Below are 27,840 nucleotides of genomic sequence, written 5' to 3' on the forward strand. Positions count from 1 at the left end.
ACTATGTTAAATGTAAAGGTTGAATGCAATTGTGGTAATATTAAAAGTAGATCACAGTGATATACTTTTGCCCTTGCTAAGTGGTACCCTTTGCTAAATACAAAAACGATACGATTACAACAACAAAGCCATTCAAAAAATGATCTATATGTCTCACCTATGCTATGCTGGCAAGACAAAAAAAAAATCAAAGCAGAAACTCTGTATCTGACTTTTTATGATGGCTATTTTCCTTTGTCCATCTTGAAAGACATACCTGTCTCCTTCCTGAAGTTTCCCCTGTACTACGTCTGATACGGATTTCACTGTCACATGACCTCGACTGTTGATGTTTAGTACAAAGCTGAGGTTTCCATCGACCTGCCTCTCAAGCTCAATGTATTTAATGCATGACGTCCCAGATTTCAAACAGCTATCAAAGAGTGAACGGGGGCCTCTTTTCTGAAGAAAAAACATAAATTCATTTAAAAATTTTAAAACCGCAAATGGAATCCTATTTTCTGAAAAAATTAACTGAAAATGTATCAAATAGCTTTCAAAATAGGGATACAATGTATTTATTTATGCATAACCTCCATTCAACTGCAAAGAGGGACCCAGATCTGCTACTGCATGAAACACTGGCTCTTCAAGAAAACAGTATAGACCCTGATTTGCTGTCATGTCATGTAGTTGCAGATCTGGGTCCATGGTCGTTAAACAGTGCTATGATCTGCTGGCATGTTATGTGATGGAAAATCTGAGTCAGTGCTCTTCAGACCATATAAACTCTGCTCTGCTGCTATGTACTGCAATGGCAAATCTGGGTCAATGCACATCAAACAGTTATAGACTCTGATGCTACTATGTATTGTAATGGCAAATCTGGGTCAAAGCACTTCAAACAGTTATAGACTGATGCTGCCATGTAATGTAATGGCAAATCTGGGTCCATCACATGCATCATTAAGAGCATGTTATACACTAGCAAATAGAGGTCGCAGGTTCGAACCCCAACTGAGTTATACCAAAGATTTATAAAAACGGTACTAGCAGCTGCCTCCCTAGGCACTCAGCATTAAGAGGATAGTGTTAGGACTGGCTGGCCTGGTGTCAGGATAATGTGACTGGGTGGAACATGATGCTACATATCTGCAGCATGATACCCCAGTGCTAAACATCACTATAAGCTGTAACACTGCAGCCATCTTAGTGATATGATTTTAATTTTTTTTTTAAGGCCATGTTAAAAATCCAAAACACACACACACACACACACGCACAATGTGTTAAATACCTTGAGTAAAAACGGAACTACACAGTGCTATAAGCAATCTGAGTGGCTACATACAGGAAATGATGATCAATTACAAACTGATAATTTGCAGCAGTAAATTTGTTACTCTAATATTTTAAAATCTATAGGCTGGTTTATGTTTGTCTGTATTTTAAAATCTATAGGCTGGTTTACATCTGTTTTAAAGTCTATAGGCTGGTTTATATCTGTTTTAAATAATGTGATGTCCCCTCTGTTGTTGTTGTTGTTGTTGTTGTTGTAGGGTTTAATGCCATTTCAGCACACGATAGGCTATACGTGGCGGCCAGTATTATTGGTGGAGGAAGAACCCAGGAAAACCCGGAAAGAACCACTGACCCACGAGAAGCTACTGGCAAGCTTTCTCACATACCCACATTGGCTGAATCCAAGACTCGAACCCACGCAGACAGAGGTGAGATGGCAGTGATCCATAACAGAGAGCGCTTTAGACCACTCGGCCACTCAGGGCCCCCCAATGTCCCCTCTGTAACACAAGTTTATTTTCTAGTGAAACATGAAACAACAATGTATACTTACTCCAATACCCTAATAAAATATCATGCTATTATTAATCATTTGGTTATAATCTGAACTAATGATTGTATGAAAACAGCTTTCATTAAAATGAAATTACGTATTAAGAACAGTATGACATATCACCTATCTGTAGTCTATATCAACATGGTCATACAGGTATAACCTTCCAGTTTTGTATTTTAAAAAATTCATTAATTAATTAAACAAAAATGACAACTACAAACCCAAAAATTATAATGTGAGAACTGAATTATTCTGAGCAGGCAAATGAATGTCAAATTCAATTAGAAGTATAATTTACAACAGATGATGGTAAATGTGGAAATTCCTGTGCAAATCAAATATTTATGAGAGTCATTGTGGACAATTTTAAAAAAGGCAAAAGTGGCTGAATGTTACAGTCAAATCTGCCCTAAAAGTCAACAGCCTGGTGACCAGATGTTTCCAAGCCAAACATTTTTTAGAACTGTTATAAGGATTAAAAAAGCATAATGACAAATGCAAAAGAAGCACTACTTTTCCCAAGAAAGGTAATATCTATGTACAGACATGTCATCTGAATTGATGTGTAAGCATGCCTTATCTTTCTTATTGTGACCACACTCCAATCTGTCTGTACCTTTAAATTAGCTAATCTCTCCATTGTCATTTTAGGAATTTGAAAACAGTCACAATAATGTCTAGAAATTCATTCCTGGGATAAATACTCTAGGTAGTGTAGTATCATTTATTTTCATGGGTCTCAAATCCAAGACTTGCATATTTGTAGGTATTTAGTTTCATGGATAACCAGTACAAATGGGTCCCGAGTGGCCAAGTGGTCTGAAGCACTCTCCATTATGGATCATTGACATCTCACCTCTGTCTGTGTGGGTTTGAGTCTCGGATTTGGCTAATGTGGGTATGTGAGAAAGCTTGCCAGTAGCTTCTCATGGGTTGGTGGTTCTTTCCGGGGTTTTCACTGACTGCCATGTACAGTCTATCGTGTGCTGAAAAATGTCGTTAAACCCTACAACAACAACAACAACCAGTACAAATACCTCAATTAAGAATACAAACGAATAAAACTAAACACTAAGTTGTTAAAGTATATAACTTTAAAGTATATAAACTATAAAATATATAAAGTATATAATAATGATTATATTAAGTTTGTTTATTTAGCTTAGTTCCTTGGATGCTAATAATAACCTTTCCATTATTTTTGGTGAATAGGGAGAAGAGAAGCATTGATGACTAATAAATATATTCATCGGAAAGGATTACTTGTGAAGTACTTTTACTCAGAATTTGTATTAGTTTATGCAATCTGACCTATTTAAAAAATTCAGTTAGTGTTTACTAGTTAGTTTGGGGTTGTGATAAGAGCTTTGTACGTTTATGTGAAAAATTAAATACAGCTTTCTAACAGTGTTCATTTCTGTTGGATAGGTGGATTGTAATTATTGTAAAAAAAAAAGAATGAAAAATTTGAAAATCTGTATATTAGTATAAACAAGTGTGCACAAATCTGTAGGCATAAAACTACCTTGTGGTAAAAGGAAAAGAAACAAATATTCATAATGTACATACTGGATTTTCATTAAATATCAATTGACATTTGAATGAAATATTTTAATAATGATTTAATTTATCTGGGTACTCCATTTAATATAAGAACAGATAATGAACCAACAATACAGTCACAATTTCATATTTTAGTTTAAAATTTTCACTGAACACTCTGTTGAATTCTGGAAGAACACAAAGCTGAGTACAAAAACGTGTGCATGTTTGGTAGTAAATACATGATGGGATCAATGTTTCAACTTCAACTTAAAGTGAACACAAGTCTTTTAATGAATGTGATCTGTAAATTGTTGGGTTGACACTTTCTAGACTTGGCCTACCAGACATATTACTTATGTGACAGCTAGTTCCAGGTGCAAAATACAAGCAATCAAGCTATCCATCTTTTACCATATACTTTTTAAGCAAAAACATACTTCATGAAAAATAGACAACAGGAAACTTTTTAAAAAAATCTAAGAGTTAAACCCTTTACCGCCAGAATTTCTGAATTATAAATTTGCATGGTCAATTCTTTGAATCTGAAATTACACCAACTACTTGAAAATACACCCAAATTATCCCTAATCAATATTAAGATGCTCTGAACATTTTGGGGAATATAGACTTAAGATTTATTCTAGATTTTAAAACTGAATCAAGTAAAAGTAACAATAGCAAAAACAATAATAATACTATAAGTACTACTAATAATAAATAGTATCTGATGTATGATATTTGCTCAAAAACAAATTTTATTAGTGGAACCTCTGTTCAGAGGTCAAATATGGTTGGCCTATTCCCATAGTTGGTGTAACTACTTTCACAACTTCAACCCCGCAATGAAAAGTTTTGCAATGGTGAAGCTAGCACCAGTCATACCCATAATGCATTGCAGAAAAAAATCAAATAATGACTTGTGAAGAGGGAGCTAATTTGTACTGGTTTCCATTGCATATGCAATTGTCTAATTATACTTGTAAAAGCCATTCATTCACCTGCTCAAAATAACTGATCTCTCATGTTATCAAGGTCTGCAAATATCATTTTAATCTAAGCAATTTTTCACAAAATCTGAAAGGAGATACCCACCTGAATAATTTATGTGAATTCTTATATAAATGTAATGTAAATCATTATGCCGGAAAAAAATGGGTCTTCCATTAATATTCATCAAATGCTATGCTAGCTGTGATATATAAGCACCAGATATATCACTAAAAGTCAAAGCAATAGAAGAAGATACAGTTTTGTAACAAACGTTTGTGTTTACACACAAAAAAATACTGCTCTGCATGCTAAGAACCAACCTTTGCTGTTGTAGATCTTTCTGTGGAAGTACTTGAATTGGAATCCGAAGACACTGACTCTCTGGAAATGGACAACATAAAGTTTGTGTAACAATGCAGGGTCTATTTCAGAATTGAAACTTAGGGCGTGAATCTACCCCCTCACTTTCATTTCAGAGAAAGGTAAATTTTCTGCATATGAACCCAACAATTGCACATCCTAGAATCGACCCTGCAATGTATATTAAATAATTCACTTAAAGCATGTCCACATCATTTCCATTTGTCTCACAAAATAAATGACTGCTATAGGAAATAAAAAAGAACTCTGCAGAAAAAATGTCAAAAGTGACAACTATTTAGTTCATTCCTATCATATATGTTATACAGACACTCCATGCGAGAAAGGCATGTGTGATACCAATATCCACAGGTGCACACTTTAAATAATATCATTATCCTTAACATAAAACTGTGTAATATTTCTTGCCTTTATAGTATTGACAATACCAACTGTTTGCGGGCCTATAAACAGCAGTTCTTATTTGGCAGTACATTAAACATGATATACTCCTTCTAATGACATAAAAAACCTTTGTTTTGAGATCTTAAAATATTATCTTACCTTTGTAAACATACTGAGACTAATTGCTGTTGTTGTGGGGTTTAACGCCATATTTCAGCACAAAATAGGCTATGCATGGCAGCCAGTATTAATGGTGGAGGAAGAACCCGGGAAAACCCCAGGAAGAACCACTGACCCACAAGAAGCTACTGGCAAGCTTTCTCACATATCCATGTTAGCTGAATCCTACACTCGAACCCACGCAGACAGAGGTGAGATGGCAATGATCCGTAACGAAGAGCGCTTTAGACCACTTGAGACCCATACTGAGACTAATAAGATCCATACTGATGTGAGATAGGGGAATTCCATCATCATGGTCAAATTTGTGGGCAGAAACTTAGCAAAGCTTCAGGGAAATCCAACCATTTGGATCTGAATTTGCAGGCAGAAATTACATAAAGCCTTGTTCCTTTCTTTAAATTCTGGTCCTCCAGTGGGATTTCAATTGATTATGTCAGACTCACTATGTTTTATATAGATGAGACAATAGCTGAAGATCTGAAAAAATTAATACATAATTAAACAGAAAAGCTAAAGCATCCTGGTCAAATACTTTAAAGGTGTTCTACAATTACTCTAATAAAAACAGGTCTGTTGTCCCTGTAAAATGAAATTAGTGCCTCTTCTCACTCTTGTAACAAACAAATCGTACATTTAGGATCATTTTTATTTAATTATGTTTCTTGACTACTTTCATGTACATGTGGTTTAGTTAGCCTGATATACAAAGATAATAATCTATTAAAGTACATTTTTGCTAATAATTGACACTTAAATATTTCTGCCTATTTAAAAGCAAAGACCTTATGTCCATGAAATTGAGAATCTTTGCATGTAAAGCCTACTGAGGAAAAATACAAGGAAAGGATTACTACATTTAATAGATTTGGTTACCTTGTATTTAAATCTCTTACATGCACAAGATCTGTTTCATATTTACAGTTCTGGATTGGGGCCCCGAGTGGTCTAAAGCTCTCTCCAGTCTAGGATTTGGCCAATGTGGGTAAGTGAGAAAGCTTGCCAGTAGCTTCTCGTGGGTTGATGGTTCTTCCCGGGTTCTTCCTCCACCATTAATACTGGCCGCCATGCATAGCCTATCGTGTGCTGAAAAATGGCGTTAAACCCCACAACAACAACAACGACAACAACAGTTCTGGATTGATTCAGCAAAGGTCAACATTTCACTTTATTTATTTCAGTTGTAAAATTAAAATTTTATAAGTTTTACAAAAGTTTGCTTCGTCTCAGAAATAGAGATGAAATAAATTATCATTACAATGAGAAAAAGTGTTAAAGTCATGAGTAGTGTTTGCATGATAGTGTATGTCGGAGTGAAGAAGATAGAGCCACACAATATTGTGAGACTAAATTTAGAGACTGAAAAATGCTTCATTACAGTGAAAAAAAATACTAGGGTTTTTGACCAAATCTGTGTTTGTTAATCTGTGTGTGCATGTGTGTATGTGTGTATGGGTATGTATGTGTGTATGGGTATGTATGTGTGTATGGGTGTGTATGTGTGTATGGGTGTGCATGTGTGTATGGGTATGTATGTGTGTATGGGTGTGTATGTGTGTGATAGAAATAGAGAGAAATTGGATGATTTAAAATACTGAATAGCTTATACATATTTATGCATGAAGCAATAGAAGTAGAAAACAACTTTTAATGACTTCAACTGGAAAATGCTTGATCTGCAAAGTAAGAAAATTTACACTGTTTGGCATTGGGAGCAGTGCAGAATTTTAGCCCTAAAACAAGGCCTGAAGTATTTCAAGAGAAGAGTTTAGATCAGATTATCTATTTACAATTTTTTTTAATATTCTGATAATACAAATTCAAGTTTTGTTATTTTCTTACCTTTTGACTGCCTCATAATTTTCTCTAAATGATAAATAACAAAAATAATCCAAACTTGCATTTGCCCTAACACAAATCTGTTCCAGTGACTCTACTGTGTTTTGGAGAAAATTATGCATGGTGTTTGTTGTGACATACTCAGCAGAGTCTGACATCATGAAAATTTAACTGTACAGAAATATAACCATGAATGGTAAGCATACTTGTGTGCAACACATTCAAATGATTCCTGCAGTCTTTTATTGTAAAACTAAAGCCATTAATGATTCTAATTTATCACTCTCACAATTGCAGAAACTATGGCAGACAACATAAAGATCCAAACCTTTTTTGATCTAAGTTTGTTGATAACGTAGGACTTTTGCTGGTTTGTGAGCTCTGTGAGCTATTTTCGTCATACGGCTTGGCACTAAACTGTAAACTGGAGGCACCTGACTCTGATTTATGTCGAGGTTTAACTGCTGGTGAAGACTGACTAGAGGAAGTTGTAGGGGGGTGTTCTGAAGCCAAGACTAGGACAGAACTGGATCTGAAAGTAACCAAAATTGGTGATACTAAATTTTGTTGTGTTTATAAAACATGACCATAAAAGTACCAAAGTAAAAATAAATGAATTGGTATCATATAACTGACACAAAAGTTACATGGCCCTCTACATATTCATGTAGACATATAAATCTAATTTGTCTTGGTCAAGCACTTTCTATGTAATTGCTGTTCCAGTAAAACATTATTTTTGTTCCATTAAAACATACCTGGGACCCAGGGAAGGCACATTTAATGTGGGGTACTCACCAACAGACACAATTTACAATTTTCTTACCATTTTAATGTGGGGGCCCTGAGTGGCCGAGTGGTCTAATGCGCTCTCCGTTACGGATCACTGCCATCTCACCTCTGTCTGCGTAGGTTCGAGTCTTGGATTCGGCCAATGTGCATATGTGAGAAAGCTTGCCAGTAGCTTCTTGAGGGTCGGTGGTTCTTTCTGGGGTTTTCCCGGGTTCTTCCTCCACCATTAATACTGGCCACCATGTATAGCCTATCGTGTGCTGAAAAATGGCGTTAAACCCAACAACAACAACAACAACAACAACCATTTTAATGTGAACTCAGTGAAATCAAATTACCCTGACATATATTTTTTTAAAACTGCCTTCGGTGGGTACCATGTATGTTTAAATAGAACAGTCCTAACTGTGCTAACATGGTTTTCACACAAATAGTCAAAGCCCCCAAGAAGGCGAAAAAGAAATTTTAAAAATGTAGACACTGCTTATATGGAGTGAAAATCAGGTCATCTTCACTTACCTAATCTGTCTAAATCAAGTTTCATTCACAAATCTGATATTAAGAACTGAAGACAAGGTATTTCATTGATAAAAATGACTTGACATTACTCAGTTCACTTGTTGTTGATAGACATTTTTTAAAATTAAATTGCATCATTGGTGAGGAAGTAAATATGTGATTGTGAACTCTTAATTAGAAATTAATGAAGTTGTTAACATCAGGATGCATTGGCATCAAGTACAACCTATATTTAATCATTTTTTTGGCAAGTGATCTTTATCCATCATTTTTAATTACTTTAAACTTGATGCAGCTAGAAAGAAACTATAGCTGGCAAGTATATTTATTAAAATGAGGTGTTTACATCAATTTGATAATGCTACCCATGACCTATCATATGTATGAAAATATGGGTTAAAACAAATCAACATGAAACCTTGTATTATATTTTTTATTTACTTTTTAAAACAATATTATTGGACACAAATGTATAAATAGTATGCAGTGAAAAAACACATACCCAATTTACATACACTACCAGTATTACCATACGTTTCCATATAATGTTCGATCATTTTCGCTCTAACACTCTTCGGTACACAACACGGTCAGCAGTTATGGACCCAGACTCTCACATTATAACAGTGAAGAGATGAAGCAACCAGACAACATAAGATGTTGATATGACCACCTATTTAGTAGAAATAGCAATAACACCATCTATAACATACACTGGACAACAAATTTTTACAAAAGTCATGTTACTGAAATAAAATTAGTCAATTCTTATCAATTTTTATGTGCTGAACACGAATATGACAGTCAAATTGCAAAATTGGCTCTAGTTTTTTTGTAATCTGCAAGAAATTAATGTTTACATAACGAAATGCATTCCAATAGTAAAAGGTCAACTGTAATAGCCTATCTATAAAAAATCAAGTCATTGACTACATCTTAGATTTCTTCGCCTGTCTCTTGTACAGCTGTTCGGGAGCATCTCTGAGGAGTGTCCAGCAGTAGTCAGCCAGCATTGTAGTGGACCATTTTCCCTGGTATCTTTGTTCCATTGTTGCGATATCTTGATGAAAACGTTCGCCGTGTTCATCACTAACAATACCACAGTTGCTAGGAAAGAAATCCAAATGGGAATGAAGGAAGTGAATCTTTAGAGACATATTGCAGCCAAGTTTCTTATACTTCATCAACATGTCTTCTACTAGTTCCTTATAGTTTTCTGCCCTAACATTTCCGAGGAAGTTTGTAGAAACTAGGCGAAAAGCATTCCATGCTTGTTTCGCGTCACCTTCCAGCAAGTTGTTGAACCGGTCATCTTTGAAAAGCTCTCGAATCTGAGGACCCACAAAAACTCCCTCTTTAATCTTTGCTTCGCTGAGTCGAGGGAATTTTTCATGCAGGTATCGGAATGCTGGCAAAGTCCGGTCAATGGCTTTCACGAAGTTCTTCATCAAACCTAGTTTGATGTGAAGGGGTGGTAGCAAGATTTTCTGAGCCTCAACCAGAGCTGGGTGTTGGATATTCTTCTCTCCAATGGCTACATTCTGCCTGTGAGTCCATTCCTTCCTCATGTAGTGCATTTCCCTTGCTCGGCTATCCCACTCGCATAAGAAACACATGTATTTTGTATATCCTTGCTGCAGTCCCATTAAAAGGGCAACTACCTTCAAATCACCACAGAGGTGCCAGCTCTACTTGTTATACTCAATGGAATTCAGTAGCTGCCTTAAGTTATCGTATGTCTCTTTCATGTGGACAGCATACGCTACTGGAATAGATGGAAGAATGTTTCCATTGTGCAAAAGCACAGCCTTGAGACTCAGTTTCGAAGAGTCCACAAATAGTCTCCATTCTTGTGGGTCATGAGTGATTTTTAAAGCATTCACGAGGCCCTCAATATCGGAACAGAATATCAGATTACTTTCCTTTCTGAAGAAAGGCTCCAATTGCTGGTGGCGCTTTCGATATGCAGTAATTGTGACATCTTCTTCTAGAAGATTCCATTGTTGGAGTCTTGATCCTAGCAATTCTGCCTTGTTCTTTGATAAGTCCAAATCACGAATCAGGTCATTTAGTTCTTCCTGTGTTATTCTGTGTGGGGTTGATGATGCACCACAGTGAAAATCTGGATCACTGCATGCTGATGGACCAGGAGAAGAACAGGTCGACTCACCTTTGTCTTCGTCAGATGAATCAAGAGAATATTCTGCTGGAGGTTCTGGAATAGGAAGTCCCTCACCATGTGGAACTGGTCTCAATGCAGACGGAATGTTTGGGTAGACTATTCTCGACTTCTTTCGCTTCGTTATTCCGCCGGAAAGAGGAGGAACCAAGCAGAAGTAACAGTCATTTAGGTGGTTGCTTGGCTCTCTCCACACCATTGGGACTGCAAACGGCATTGATGACCTTTTGCAATTCAACCACTGTGAAAGCTGTGTTGTACATGTAGCACAGCATATATGCGGAGCCCAAGGCTTGTCTTGGTCACCAACCTTGCATCCGAAGTAAAGATGATATGCCTTCTTCACTTGAGAATTGATACTTTTCTTCTGGTTGGCAAATGTCACTTCCCCACAAATATAGCAAAAATTGTCCGCGGTATTAACACACTTTCGAGGCATTACTGTTCTTTATTGTACGTAAATGGATAAAATAATAAGTTTTATGTAACAGTAGCTTGAACTGTCTCGCACAACGTCTAAAATATTTTAAATGCTGAACCTATCTGATTGGGCTTTATATAGTACACTGCTTACGTCAGCTTCAGCAGCCGCCTGGCATTAGTATAATAGGCCTACACATGTATAGTACACTGCTGACGTCAACTTACTTCAGCAGCCGCATGGCATTAGTATTGCATTGCATCAGAAAATGATGCAATCAACTGTGGATGATGTGAGCATGATGGTATTATGCAATGTTACATCATTATTCCGGATGTTGCTGCAGTCCTACTGGAGAAATTTACACAGTGAAACATAGAAAATGAGGTATATGAATATCTTCAAAACGAGAGCCAATACAAATTTTTCACGGTTATATTCGTGTTCGGCACACCAAAATACTACAGATTAGGGCCTTTTCAAGTCAGTAATGATTTCACTGTTGACCAGTGATATTGGACATCAGATCAGCACCATTGTCATTCAGAATAAACTAGACATTGTAGGAAGTCTTGAGGGGAAACAACATGTTGATATGACCATCCATTCAGGTAAAGAAGTGACATGATTTTCAAGATGGTTGATGTGGTGGGCATATTGGATATCAGATCAGCACAATTTTCACTTAGACCAACTAGACATCATATGAAGTCTTTTAGTGAAAACCTCGTGTTGATATGACTTTCCAAACAGGTGGAGTAGCCATAACAAGATTTTCAATATGGCTGTTATGTTGACCATTACAGATATCAGATCATCATTGTTTTCATTTATGACCAGCTGGACATCATAAGAAGCCTTTTAGTAAAATCCCTATGTTCATATGACCATCCATTGAGAAGCAGTAGAAATAGCAAGATTTTCAAGATGGCAGCCATACCGGATACCTGAATAGCACCATTTTTTTTTAGGACCAACCTGAGCATGGGATGAATGTGTGTGTAAAGTTTCAAGGCAATCTTCCAAGTAGTTTACAAACAGCAGTGATAAAGTTGTGCAAACAGATAGATGGATGATGAGGACAAACAAAAGACCATACCATTAGCTCTTCTGGTTTATAACCATTAGAACTAAGAACAAAGACCCATCACATACTGCACCACTGTTGCTTGTTCTACAGATTACTCATACAAAATGTATAGACCCTGTTCTGTGAGCATATTATATGATGTCAGATCTGGATCTGTGAATCTGGTGTTGGACTCAATTTACATGCAAGTATATATGGTAACAAATATCACAGTGTCCAACCTTAAAATTGCCCCTGCAGGTTGGGCAAGTTGGATGGCAGCTAGATACTTTTCCCTCTGTGCTGGGGACTTGATTTTGCTGAGATCCTCTTGGCTGACACACTTTGGCTTGGGGTTCAATAGGGCATAGATCTCTCCCAACAACACTTCTCTTTCCTCCACTGTGATGTGTTCATAGTCCTCTTGAAAAAAGCAAAAGCAATGATTCTTATATATGAGTAAGTAAATACAATGATGGCATTTTATTAAATAGATAATACATGGCTTGAGAATTTCATATATTGTGCTAGAATATAGGATATAATTTTGAACCTGAAAGCAAAGACTGAAGACTGGTAACTTTTTTTTAGAAGTGCTTCAACTGAAACTGCCTGTATATTATGACTGAGGGCTGTTCCAGTAAAATATACCTGGGACACAGAGAAAGCACTTTTAATGTGCATTAGTCACCCATAAATGCAATTTAGAACTTTGTATGATTTTCATTTTAACTCTTGAGTAATCAGAGTACCCTGGCAAATATTTTTTTTAACAGTGCCTTCCCTGGTACCATGTATGTTTAACTGCAACAGCCCTGAGTAAGTATTACTGAATAAACTTGTTCAGCTGCATAAACTGGGTTCTTTATATACACTACCTAATCATAATACATTAGTTAAACAGGTAAGAAGTGGAGGGATTTACATCCCCTTACGCTGGAGATGTCCCTGGTTTCCAGTCTCCTAACATTTGCAAATAATCTAGTCTCATGTGAGATATGGGCTAGATTACCACAGATCATTGAAGGGATGCAAACCTAGAGAACAAGAAGCTGCTAAGTAATCTGGCTTGTTGTGCTGCTGATACAAGAGGGTTCCACCAGGTCAAATGTAGCCTTTTGGGCTGAAAAATGTCCCTGATAGAATCCGAAGAATGTTGTATATAACCTGAATAATGTTATATCATAACCCCAATCCAAGGCTTGAATGATGTCAATCATGAAACAGTTTCGCCTGACTGCTTTGCTGTTGGCAAGTACCCTAAACTCATGTACTGATACACACAGGAAATTCATATAGACTTGAAAGTAGTTACTTGTAGGCTAAGTGGAAAACTAATGGATCCAAGACAAAAGAGTCTGCACATAAATACTGTCTCCTCCTTCTCTGAGTGGACTAAACTAGTGAGATCTCCTTCTGCTGAATGGCTCAGTTGGTTTTAAATACCACTTAATGCCCTTTCAGGGTTCTGAAAATGCCCTTGGGAACACGAGTCCAAAGGAGACAGCAGTTTAAGACAGAAGACTGATTTGCAATGAGTCTGGTCTTAAGAATGAAATTAAGGGCCGATCATAACAAAAAAAAAAACATCACGAGAAACGGTGTAAAGTTCAGGCTGCCAATAAGGCATGGATTTAATTAATTCTGTCAGCGAAAGCTTGAAGTCAATCGTATATGAAAGTGGAGCAAGACAATGGTTCAAAAGGGATCTTGTTCAACGATGTCAAAACCCACAGAATGTTTAATTTTAGACAAAAGGCCAAAGCCTTTGGTTCAGATGAATCAAAACTGGCTAGAAGGTCAGAGAGGTTTTCATTTCGGCCCATGTCCTCCCTTTCATAATGGCCAAACATGCTGGAACTCTTGATTTTGTTTTGGAGGTTAGCATCTTCTCCTTAAAAATCCATATTGGGAAGTAAGCTCTTTTAAGTGACAAGGTGTTTAAAAAAAGTGATATTTCTCTGCTAGGAACACTGGAAGTAAACTCTGCATTTCCTCTCACAAGCTTTCAAGAAGGTGGGCCTTCTTGCCTTGTTTATGCAAATGATTATGGGGTTTTATTTGTCAAGAGCCAGGCATGCAGGTTTAGCATTTTGGGTTGGGATGGAAAACCTTGCAGTGCTTTTCTTGGAATCTCTGATACTAGATTTAACGATGCTGACACATGATTTTTTTCGTATAAGAGGGAGCATTCACAATTAGTCTGTACCTGGGAATTGGAGGGGTTGGGGAAAGGGCATACATAGTGAAGCATTACAGATCAGAGAATGGCTGCTCACTGGCCTGAATTCAGGTCCAAGAGTGGAGTCACAAGGGATGGGAGCTAGGTGTTCACCTCCATTTTGGGTTGTCCCCAATGCTTAGAGATTTGACCGATGACTGATTCCATCAAGACAGCAGGACAATGAGCAGATTCAAATGTTGAGTTGACAACAATGATGTCACATGGCAAAAACCCAAAGAAGAAGGCAGAGATCTAAGGACACTGTTCCATCTTGCCTTCTGAGGTAAATGATGATAGCTGAGTTATTGAAAAGATCTAGAATGCCCTTCAAAATACCACTTCCTACTCCAATCAAAAGGCATATGCTGTGGCCTTTAACTTCAGCAAATTGATATTCATGGATTTCTCATGATGGGACTATACCCTGCCCACTGGAAGGAGGGCTGGAGATGGGCACCCTAGCCAGTTATGCTGGTGCCCATGAAAATTAAGATTTCCTGTCAGTGGTGCTAAAATGGAATGCCCACCATATGAGGTCATCTAATTTGTTAAGATGGAGCTTCAACCTATTTGAAGTTTTTATCATTTGGTTGGGAAAGCTTTGGCCACTACTGAGGTAGAAGGTTTATCAACTGGGATTTCTTATGTGAGTGGCCCTGGGTATGAAGAGACATTCTGTACAAAAATGGTCCCCAAAATGAGGCCAAGTATGTACTTAAAAATCAAATATGAAGAAACTCTTACGATGGTTTTTGTAGAACATTATAGCTATACTAAAAGTCTGTTAATCCTGTAAAATTTTCTCCACACAAATTCCGTATATTAATTTACCATTAAAATTAAATTAAGAGTTAGTAATTGTCCACAATTACCAACTGATTTACCTCCCTTGACTATACATTATTTGCTGTTTTATGTGATGTCGTTCTAGAATGATCAGCTCAGTCACTAATATAGAAGTGTATTGACTGCAAGCCCATTTCAAGTAAAATAATGATTTTAATGTTCATATGGTCACAGACTGTGATGAAACACAAAATGGACACAGTTTCCCTTTCATAATTTCTAAAAAGAATGATACTGAATATTAGGGTTCACCAATTACATGTATATTGTGTCAAAATGAAGCTTTATAATGACCTTTCTGAGTAAGAACTATTGCTCGTTCAGATTTTTTTCAAACAGATCACAAACCCTGCTTATTGCTGATAGACATATCATTTAAGCAATCATGAAGGAAAAATGAGAGAGCAGGACAGAAGAAAAAGAATACTGAAAAATAACTAGTCTCCTTTCATAAAATGCAGAAATTTGAACTTCAAACACATATCTACTTGAAATCTTTGCTTTGAACATTTATGACAAGAGAAACAAAAGCAGAAACAATTAAGAGGAACATAGTGAAACATTATGTCAGTAGATAAGGCAGATATGTATTCATTTCCCTACTTTAGCTTACATCATAGAAACATTACAAATTCTGTAACGATCATGCTCCTGCATTGGAATGCACGTTATTTTCATTCCAGTAATTGTCACCATTTGTTTTCCTTATTCTCAATTTATGGCTGACAATTATGACTGTAGTCAATACAATTTCTTAAAATGCCCACAGGATCACTGTTCTATTCACCAATGCTGGACACTCTGTAACATTTTTCTAAGGATATGATGTGTGAAAGTATGTAATATCACAGCTTGTGATCAATACAGTAATTCATGTCATTCAGTGTACATGGGTATTTTCTGTTTTCCACAAATAATCAAGATGTGTTAATTTAAAAGGCAATTCGAGCCCTGTTTATACTGCTATAGAAAGCTAAAGTATTATTAATCATGTATACAGGGTTCAGAGTTTTGGATTTTTTGTTATAGCCATAGTTAAATTGAACTGACATTTATTTGGTGCAAAGGATTTCATCTGATTAGCTGACTCAACTATAATTATAATATATGTATGTATGTGTATATATATATATATATATATATATATATATATATATATATATATATATATATATATATATATATATATATATATATATATATATATAGACTATATAGCAAAAATTCATTTGCCAAAAGGTTTCATGTTGGGAAGACTCAAATAAATAAGATCATAAAAGATAACGAGAATATTCTGTGGCAGTGGGAAAATGGAGTCAATGGAAAGAGAATTATTTTAAATATGAAACAACATATGTACCAAGATTTAGATAACGTTTTTGAATCGTTTTATAATGCGCATGCCAACAATATCTCACTCACATTTCACACCAAAGAACAACAACTTTTAATCTATGTTACATTGAAATAACTCCGTTTTTAAACAAGAAGAACATTTTAATAATTAATGCTACTTTTAAATGAAGATATTAACCGCTATAATTTATATGTAGCTTTCCTACTATATACACATATACATACACATCTCACTAATATAGTCCCCCTCTGGAAAAGCCACCCATCTTATAATGCCACTTTTCCGGTGCAGAAAGAGTGGCCGTATAAGAGGGAGACCACTGTATCACTGTGACCTACTTTTGCCTCAAGTAAGAAGTATATCTCAAGACAAATACATCTAACAGTTTCATGACTGTACATACAACAGCTTCTGAGAAAAAGAGCTAAATGCAAAGACTTAATGCAATCAATGGAGTTGGAAAAGTAAACCAATGTGTGCTCCTTTTGCATATAATTATCAGTTTCCTCATTAATAAATATATCCATTAAGTTTCAGGACTGCATGTACAACAGTGTCAGAGAAAATGAGCTACAAAAAAACTTAATGCTGAGGCTGATGACTATGAAAACAACAACAACGCTAATATAGTAAAAGAGATACCTATGTTTCATATATGCTTTGCAGGTGTGTCAGAATGTGACATGGATCCACAGTTGTAGTCACATGACAGGATCAAATTTCTACTTACCAAGGAAAGGCAGATTTAAGTCACACAAATCTTCACCTGTGACATGGTGTCCTGAAAGACAGAACAAATTTATTTGTTATGCAAAACTTACAGCATGGGTTTTACTATCAATGTATTTGTTCACACAGTCCAATATATAAAAAGATACTGACTAAAAGAAACGAGTTCTGCAAATGGCACACGATATTTCTATACCATAACCTTTTACCAACTTATGACTTTTAAGCTACAGACATGGCTACTATATAACATGAAACATGTAACAGTTTCATCAAAAACTCTGCAAGGGTTGAGTTCATCACCCAATGGGAATTAAAAAACATCTCTGCTTTACTTGTGTAAAATCATGACATCTGGATATTACAACAGTGCTTGCTTTGCACTTCTGCAGTCCTGGGTTCAATCCCTGGTTAAGGTACAAACATGAGTAATAGCTGCCCATCAAAGGCAATTGGAATTTTCTGGCTGATGGCATGTGGAATGTACCCCTAACTGCTGTTTGTCACTTTGGCCCAATGAGTAGGGAATAAAAGCATTTTTGTCAAAAGTCCCATAAGTTTCATACCAAGAAAAAATTAGTATAAAAAATATCAATGGATGTTGCAAAGAATACAGCAAAACCTAATTTTATTATATGAATGCACAGTCATTAGCAACCAGCTGCTGAACACAACAAGTAGCCATAATTTCTTTGCAAAATATGATTTTCTACACTTCTATGCCTGACCACATCACAAAAGCAGATACGAACACCACTGACTTTTATTGAATCTTTTGTAAATATGGTTGCTGAGTCGAGCCTGCACCAAATGCCACTGCCAGTCATCAAAATCCCTATTACAAGTATCCATTCAATTATTAAAGGATTTGCAATCATGGACACACTTTGTTCAAAGGTTAATATTGTTTATCCTTTGTTAAAAGCCAAACAAGAGATAACAATAATGTCATAATGAGGGATCTTCTCACGCTTCTTTCACTGTAGGGTAATAAGTCTGTGCCTGTAGTGTCACAATACATAATGAATGGAGTGAATAAGGTCTGTCTTTTGCTCTTAATAGGGTAAGGTGACAAGTCTGTGCCTGTAATGTCACAATACATAATGAATGGAGTGGATAAGGTCTGTCTTTTGCTCTTAATAGGGTAAGGTGACAAGTCTATGCCTGTAGTGTCACAATACATAATGAATGGAGTGGATAAGGTCTTTGTCTTTTGCTCTTAATAGGGTAGGGTGACAAGTCTATGCTGTAGTGTCACAATACATAATGAATGGAGTGGATAAGGTCTGTCTTTTGCTCTTAATAGGGTAGGGTGACAAGTCTGTGCCTGTAGTGTCACAATACATAATGAATGGAGTGGATAAGGTCTGTCTTTTGCTCTTAATAGCTTATTTGCATTTTATGGATTAGCTAATTGTTTCTGTTGTTTTAAAGATATGAACTATTTGATCCTTAATTAATGTTGCTGTTTATTAAACGTTAGTATGAATGTACTGTGGTCAGAGATCTCATCATCTGTTCATCTTAGCACAACTGTTACATACTTTTGAATTTTGAGCATTTATTATTTGTTGTGGGTGACAGAGATTTTGGCTTTGGCTCTAAGTAAATTTATTGGGTAAGTGTTATCTTAGCTAACTTTACAATTTGTTGGCAAGATAGAGAAGTGTTCCTTAACTTTACAATTTTTATGCAACAATGTCAAATGACACCATGTAAACTTCAAGTAAAAATCAGAATGTATATAATCAGTGTATTTTCAGTGCTATGTATTTTTTAAATGAATGCATGTACTATTTCAACAAGAGCTATGAATAAGAAACAAAAAGGCATGTGCAATTATCTTTTTCCTTATTGAATTTAGACCTTAAAAACGGGTCATCTGTGCAAACCTCTTATGAGGAACTACATGTCTTGAGCAATCACTATTCACTGGCTGTTTGGTGTGGTCTCTCAAGCACGTCAATAGTTATGTGGAAAGACTACTTTGTTTGGTCATAAACATATATATACTGGTCATATATATACTGCAGTAAAAAAGTATGAAAATCTGCTGGGACAGGCAGTACCACAAAACTGTGGTACATGCAGAAGGGAGTGTATAATAGATTATCATCTTGCTTCTGAGTGTAGAGGGCACATCTTATTTATAAGGCTTGTTAGTAAGGAGTGTGTGTGTTTGTGTGTGTGTGTTTTGGATTTTTAATGTACCTTTAACAATTTTTCAGTCATATCACTATGATGTCTGCAGTGTTTCAGTTTTCAGTGATGTCTAGCACTGGGGCATCACGCCGCAGACATGTAGCATGATGTCCCACCCAGTCACATTATCCTGACACCAGGCCAACCAGTCCTAAAACTAACCTCTTAATGCAAAGCACCTATCAAGGCAGCTGTTTGTACCATTTTTATAAGTCTTTGGAATGACTAGGCTGGGGCTTTGAACCTGCGACCTCTTGCACTGAAAGCTAGGCCACAGGAGCAGTTGTTAGGAAGGAAGAAATGGTTAAGAAGTGAGAGGTGTCAACCTATTTAAAAATAAAGCACATTTTTCAGTAAATTATGTTTCTACAAGAAGACTTACATAATTACATTAATGTTAGGGAATAAAAGTCTGCTGCCTCTGTCTTTTCTGTCTATATCATATAGGCAAAGGGCAATAACTCTTGCTCTTTACCTCCCCTTGCCATGATCAAACAATTTTCTTCTTTTTTTGGAGAACTCCTATTATTGTGCAGAAACCATTTCATCAATCAGCAGCCATGATTTTTTGAACCCAGAAATGATTCTTACACCAAGTGCAAGCTGTCTACAAAGTTTTTGTCCAGATCTAATGTTACTGTCTGAACTGTTTGAAACTGTTTTCTTTCAATCAGTGACCTCTGGATTCCAAATTCAATAGGATTCTTAGTCATCCCAGGTGCAATCTATCCACATAGTTTGGCAGAGGTATATGCCGTAGAACTTAGCTCACTGTACCAAAGAAAAAAGCTAATGGACAGCTAGACAGACAGGGTCACAGCCTGATACTCTATGCCAAAGTGTCAGACGTTTAATAAAAAACAGGAAAAAAATGAGATAATACATCATACAAGTATAGCTCGTGAATAATATGCTTTCAAATATAAACTAAGTCTGACATCACATAATTCACCAGCAGAAAAAGGTAGACACTAAATCAGCCGCCACATTATATGATGAAGATCTAGGTCTATGCTGTTCAAGATAATTGCGTGCTTCACATGTTAGACATGGTTGTTGCAAAGCCAAGAAGAAAAACAACTTACTTTGGAACATGAAGATGAATTTATTCAATCCTCTTTTCTGTTGCCATCTGATTACATCTGCTGTGGACCACTCTCTTATCTGGAATGGAAAATTAATTAATTAGTTAATTATTAATTTCTTTATAACGAAGTCTTCACATTATGTATTTACTCTTATGTTGACGGGAAAATTAAAGCATATGTCATTACATGGCAAAGTTCCACAGGTCCTTTTTGATGAAAATATATTTAAAAAATTCTGATAATTATAATGTATATAAAAAAAATTTGCTTTATTTGTGGTATCAGAAACCTATTTCAATACAGTAGTCCCACTCTTTAACGCCCCCCCCCCCCAGACCAGTGGCCACCCACTTCTTATGGCCTCAATCCCTTGGCACTGACGAGTTTGCATTTAAAAGTACCCCTCAAGAATGGCCACCCCTCTACTCGACCAGTGGCCTGCATATTAGTACAAAAATGTAAAATGTTCCCCTCATGAGTGGTCACTTTTTGCTTCAACTCTCCCGACTGAACATCGACATTGCCTGCCTCCAGGAGACCCGACTGGCTGACAGTGGCACCATCAGGGAAGCCAATTACACATTCTTTTGGCAGGGGAAGCCCTTGGATGAACCTAGGCAGCATGGTGTAGGCTTCGCTGTCAAGAACACGCTAATCGCCTTCATTGAACCTCCATCATCAGGTACTGAGAGAATCCTTGCCCTCCGGCTGTGAACATCCTTAGGCCCGGTCAACATCTTCAGTGTGTACGCTCCAACCCTCTACTCCACCTACGAGGAGAAAGACAAGTTTTATGAGGCTCTGGATCAGGCAATATCCAGTATCCCCAACAATGAAAGCCTTTACTTACTAGGAGACTTCAATGCTAGAGTGGGAGCTGACCATGAGGCCTGGTCCACCTGTCTCGGCTTTTACGGAAGGGGCAAGATCAACAAGAATGGTCAGCGACTGCTGGAGATGTGCTGCTCCCACAGCCTATGTGTGACCAACACTTTCTTCAAATGCAAGGAGATCCACCAGGTGTCGTGGAGACACCCACGTTCACGCCACTGGCACCAGCTGGACCTCGTCATCACCAGGCGTGCAGAACTGGCCAGTGTCCTCCTTACCCGGAGCTACCACAGTGCCGATTGTGACACGGACCATTCCCTCGTGGCCAGCAAGGTGCGAATATTACCCAAGAAGCTGCACCACGCCAAGAAGAAGGGTCACCCACGTATCAACACCTGCTGTGCAAGCAACCCAGAGAAAACACAGCAGTTCATCAGCAAACTGAAGGAAGCCCTCACCAAAGTGACACCTGATGACACCATTGATTCCAAGTGGTCCCATATCCGTGACTCTGTGTACAATTCAGCCATCACAGCTTATGGGAAGAGGGAGCGAAAGAATGCCGACTGGTATGAGGCAAACTGGGAGGAGATGGAGCCCGTGACTGAGGCAAAGAGGAAAGCCCTCATGGCATACAAGGCTGCACCTAGCCCCAGAACACTACAAGCCCTCAGGATTGCAAGGAATAACGCCCAGAAGACCACCCACCGCTGTGCCAACACCTACTGGCTGAACCTTTGCAACAGTATACAGACAGCTGCTGACACCGGGGATACAAGAGGAATATATGAGGGTATCAAAAAGGCAACAGCACCCCCCCGCTACAAGACCACCCCCCTCAAGTCCAAGACGGGTGAAGTCATCACAGACCAGGGGAAACAACTGCAGCGATGGGTTGAGCACTATCTCGAGCTACATGCAACCCAAAACAATGTCACTGGAACTGCCCTGGATGCCATTCCTGGCCTGCCTGTCATGGAGGAGCTAGACACACAGCCCACCCTGGAAGAGCTTGGAAAAGCCATCGATTGCCTTGCCTGTGGGAAGGCTCCTGGAAGCGACGGCATTCCGCCTGAAGTCCTCAAAAGCGGAAAACCAGCACTGCTCCAGCCCCTACACACACTCCTCTGCCTTTGCTGGGAACAGGGATACATCCCACAGGACATGCGTGACGCCAACATTGTCACTTTGTACAAAAACAAAGGAGACCGTAGTGACTGCAACAACTATCGGGGCATCTCCCTCCTCAGCATCGTCGGAAAGGCCTTCGCCCGTGTTGCTTTGGCGCGCTTGCAGATCCTAGCCTCCCGCGTCTACCCAGGGTCCCAGTGTGGATTTCGAGCCGGCAGGTCAACTGTAGACATGATCTTCTCACTACGTCAGCTGCAGGAGAAGTGTCGTGAGCAGCGGATGCCCTTCTACATTGCCTTCATAGACCTGACGAAGGCGTTTGACATGGTTAGTCGGAGTGGACTCTTCAGACTCCTGCAGAAGATCGGCTGCCCCCCACGTCTGCTTGCTGTCATTATGTCGTTCCACGAGAACATGCACAGCACAGTGTGCTTCAATGGCGCAACATCTGAAGCATTCCCAGTCATTAGCGGAGTCAAACAAGGCCGTGTCCTTGCACCGACGCTCTTCGCCATCTTCTTCTCCATGCTTCTCCAGTACGCATTCAAGGACTGCAGCGAGGGAGTGTACATCCATACCAGGGCTGACGGCAAGCTGTTCAACATCGCCCATCTCCGTGCTAAGACTAAAGTCACAGAGGTACTCATCCGTGAATTGCTCTTTGCCAATGATGCAGCCTTGACATCACACACGGAAGATGGACTTCAGCAGCTGGTATGCTGCCTCTCCCATGCATGTAAGGAATTTGGACTGACCATCAGTTTGAAGAAAACGAATGTCATGGCACAGGACACAGACTTCCCTCCCTCTGTCTCCATCGATGGGTACAATTTGGAAGTTGTCGAGAACTTCACATACCTCGGGTCTAACATCTCCAGCTCACTCTCCATTGATTCTGAGGTGGGCGGCAGGATTGCCAAGGCAGCAGCAGTGATGGCCAGACTTAACCAGAGGGTCTGGAACAACCCCAGCCTCACAGAGAAGACCAAACTGCGTGTCTACCAAGCGTGCGTGCTCAGCTCACTTCTCTACAGCAGCAAAACATGGACCATCTATGCAAGACATGAGAGGAAACTCAACAGCTTCCACCTGAGATGTCTGCGGCACATTCTGCACATCCAGTGGCAGGACAAAGTACCCAACACAGAGGTTCTAGAATGCGCCAACATGAACAGCATGTTCTCCATACTCACCGAGAGGCGCCTTCGCTGGCTCGGCCATGTCAAGAGAATGGACCCAGGTCGCATTCCCAAGGACCTGTTATATGGGGAGTTAGCAGAAGGTGCACGACCAACTGGACGACCATATCTGCGCTACAAAGATGTTTGCAAGAAGGATATGAAAACAGCAAACATCAATGTCAATGACTGGGAGAGCTGTGCAAACAACCGTTCCAGCTGGCGACTAGCTGTCAGGCAGGGAGTTCAAAATGCAGAGGAAAAGAGAAGAATAAAGCAAGCTGAAAAGAGAGCTAAAAAGAAGGATAAGCAAAAGCGTACTTTGGAGCTATGCCATCGTCTCCCGTAGACGGACGGATGCCAAGAGACAAAGACCAAAAAATCACGCGACAACACATTATCGCTTCCTTTACGAAGAAGGCATTTCATCCACTTGCCAAACCATTTTATGTAGAAAAGACTAGAATAAAACAATTTAATGTTTAAAAGACTCGAATAAACAACTTCATAACCGATAAGGAGGTTATTCAGCAGCAGTGGAAAAATGGAGCAAATGGAAAGAGAATTATGTATGTACCAAGATTTAGTTTTTGAATGGTTTTGCTACGTGCATGACAACATTACCCACTCGTATATCATGCTTATGCCAAGAATAAGAGCTATTAATGTATATTCAGTATATTCAGTTGAAATAAGTCTATTATTATAACAAGAAGAACCTTTTAATAGTTAATGTTACTTTTAAATGAAGATATTAAGTGCTTTGAAGTATGTAGCTTTCTTACTACGTACATTACATATAAAATACTTCTCACAAAAAGTTTAGTCCCCCATCTGGAAAGGCCACTCATCTTATAAGGCCACTTTCCTGGTGCAGAAGGGGTGGCCGTATAAGAGGGGGACCACTGTATTGTTCATTTGTTAAAAAAAGTACTGAATTAAAATTAAGATTTCATGTTTTACATCATTATCTACTTCATTACTTCAAAAATCTCATAAAGCCTTTTTGGCTCATGTCGTGTTGAATGAAACAAAATCTACACATTACTGACAATAGCAAAGCTGCTGTCACCACCTGAAATTGTCACTCTCTGCTAAACTAAACAATGTTTTTTTCATTTAGATGCAGTATAAATAACAAGCTTTTCATAACAGCTATCGGACGTCATATTGTCACCATTTTTGTACAGTACCAACAACACATCATAAGTAGTCTTCTTGTGAGAAAACCATCACTGATATGAAGCAGTAGCCATAGGAATCTCAAGATGGCCACTGTGATGCCCATACTGGACATGAGATCTGCACAATTGTTATTTAGGACCAACTAGACACCATAAGAAGTCTTTAAAAAAAAAACATGCTGATATGATCTTCCATGGCTGCCATGGTGACCATAATGGCCATAAGACTGTGTTACGTTTAGGCTCTTTTAAACAGCAACAAGAAAAGAGTGAAGAGAACAAGCTTTGTAAAATTTAATAAATAATTACTAAGATTGGCAAATTAAACCTTGATACATTGCTCGTTTTATCATTGAAAATGGTGATTAATGCCCATAAAAATAGAATCCATATTTTGAAATTTGCAAGTTCTAAATAAAAATTAATTTCAGAGATCTCGAAAACGCCTAATTACGCGTATTTGGACGACAATTTTTGATCTGGGAAGCAGAAAATCACTGAAGCAAGAGTCCTCCGTACGCATGAAAATTCAAAGATTTGCCAGTCCTGTTTCAGCCACCTGTTTGTGGGAAAATGTGTTGATCAGTTAGCTGTGCTGATATTTACAATGAAAGAATTCGGTGACTGAAAGACTCCTTGATGTACATACATGTTGCCATTTTATAAGAGTACATAAAAAAAGAACATGATGCAATAGCTAGGTGGCTAGTTCAAAGACTTTCACCGGCGGCCGGGTGAGAAAATGTACTGATAGTTAGTGATTGAATTCAGAGGCAGAAAGACCCAGTTTTAAAATCCTAGCGAGACCTCTGTTTAAAGATATCATATATTATGTAAGTTTTTATGATAAATAGTTGTCAGTACACTGAAAATAAAGTCTGATGAAATAGCGATCAATGAAAACTTCTGGTAAACGCTAACAGAAAATGAAATAAACACCAATTCATTGTCTTCCTATGTGAAAGTCACGTTCTAATCCTTTAATTCCGTTTCAGTGTAAACATTATAATCACAACATATTCTGTTCATTCGAAACATGAAAAGAGTCAATCGATCGTCACATCGAAACCCGTGAGTACTTCTGTGAGAACCTAATTACATGCCGGCTTTGTTTTGATCAACAACTTGGGGAAGTGTTTGTTGCATTAAAAAATTGATTACAAGAGACCTGGGGTGCTGGATTAAGGGTCTTGGAGCAGCCTTTGATATAAAGCAAAACAGTAGCAGAAACAGCGACGATGATAGTGACTTTGAAGGTTTCAGTGAAACTGATGTCATTAATGCCGAGGCTGTTTGGGAGAAATTCGTACAGACTCATGGTCCTGAGATGGGCGTTCCTCTTGATGATATGGCGGAGTGGATTTGTGCTGACAATGATTGCCCCACAGCTGAATACATGTCAGATGAAACAATAAATAATTCTATAATGAACAAATTTGTAGCAGAAGACAATTCTAACTGGAGTACAAGTGTTGAAAGTGATGCAGATGCAGATGTTGCACCACCTCCCCCCTCAGCACAGGAAGCAATCAAATCTTTTGATATTGCCATAAGGTGGCTGGAGACCCAAAATGTTGACTACGTAAAGCTCATGCAGTTGAGAAATCTGAGGGATTTTGCTCTGCGGCAGAGAAACCAAGGAGTAACACACAAAATTTTTTGTCAAGTGTGGCACAAACGGCAAGTATTAACTTGTTCTTATTTACATTGTTTTAAATTTGTAGACCCATTAAATTCATGTTAGTACTGATTAACCCTTGTTTTTTGTTTTCCATTTTACTTCTATCGCAATCAAATTTATCGATATATCTATCGTTCGATCGACACTGTTTCTTGAAAAGAGTCGATCTTTTTTATATATAAAAAACGTCTAATTTGGATCAAACAATAAAACTAGAATGTATCCAATTTAACATAAAAATTAGTGACGTAGTATACAATGTGTGAAGTGGTACACATGTTAAGCGAACGGAAACCACGTGGAATAATGTTTTCGATGATCGCCTCAATATACTGTAATTTATCCTGAAATTAATGTTGCTCTATGAGGAAATAATAAACAAAGTACACCATTATGAAGAGATATTTATTCACAGTTAATCTCAGCACAATTATAAAGTGAGTATTCAACACTATAATCAGCCTACCCCTCCCCCCCTTATTTTTCCTTTATGTTGTCAATCACTTTATTGGTTTTGGGCTTATTTTATAGGTCCCTCGATAACTCGTGCCTCATAATGCGGTCGATGTTTCTGGACCCCAATGTGCGCGAGTTATCGAGGGAGTGGTGTATGTGGTAGACCAGTCAAAATTGAAAATAAATGGTGCCAGATCAGAAGATAAATGGGCTTTACCAATATGACTATTGGATCTTACATGACTGAAAAATTATATTGAAGAGAGATTTTGTTAAACTTGAAAACATGCTGCAACTGGAAAAAGATAAATCAATAGCACTTTAAAAATTCTGAAATAAGAATTTTACAGTGATGTAAGACAGCAGTGATCATTTGTGGACTTGACCATTCGTGAAAGTTAGATATGTAGACCAGGTAAAGTGAGTGTTATGCATAAATAATTTATCAATTTCTTCTGTGTCTAGGTTCTTGTGCTAAGTACTAATCCACATGGATTTAGCTGATTTGTAAGAAGAATATTTTCTCCTCTTCTTGACAGAAAAAAAAAACGTTTCATTCTTTCCATACCAATCAATGAATTAAATATAGCGGAGCCTACATGCATTTTCTAACACACTAATACAAAATTTGATTTTGGTTTTAAGTGCGGTGCCTTGAGATTTTCAAGTTACATATTTTCTTACCTGTTCAACTTCTCTTTCATCACTATCAGTCTCTGAAACTAGAATTTGTAAAGAAAAGATAAATTCCCAGCATATTTGGTTTGGTGTGTATTGCCATACACTTAAGAAAGATG

General features: G+C 37.8%; 1 protein-coding gene across 2 annotated transcripts in view; it reads right to left on the reverse strand.

The window, feature by feature from the left end:
- The window catches only part of LOC149775662 (uncharacterized), a 66,578-nt gene that overhangs the window by 20,201 nt on the left and 18,537 nt on the right, over positions 1-27,840 (reverse strand). For both annotated transcript variants that reach the window (XM_089944394.1, XM_089944393.1), the window contains exons 3-9: positions 27,728-27,765; positions 20,580-20,658; positions 17,294-17,344; positions 12,379-12,559; positions 7,485-7,688; positions 4,693-4,753; positions 257-441 (exon numbers count right to left, since the gene is read on the reverse strand). In XM_089944394.1, coding sequence (XP_089800520.1) covers positions 257-441; positions 4,693-4,753; positions 7,485-7,688; positions 12,379-12,559; positions 17,294-17,344; positions 20,580-20,658; positions 27,728-27,765 — 799 coding nt within the window. The remainder of the gene's footprint in view (positions 1-256; positions 442-4,692; positions 4,754-7,484; positions 7,689-12,378; positions 12,560-17,293; positions 17,345-20,579; positions 20,659-27,727; positions 27,766-27,840) is intronic.

Source organism: Sinohyriopsis cumingii, chromosome 19 (assembly GCF_028554795.1).
Source record: "Sinohyriopsis cumingii isolate HCF-2022 chromosome 19, ASM2855479v2, whole genome shotgun sequence".
In the NCBI taxonomy this organism is placed as follows: Eukaryota; Metazoa; Mollusca; class Bivalvia; order Unionida; family Unionidae; genus Sinohyriopsis; species Sinohyriopsis cumingii.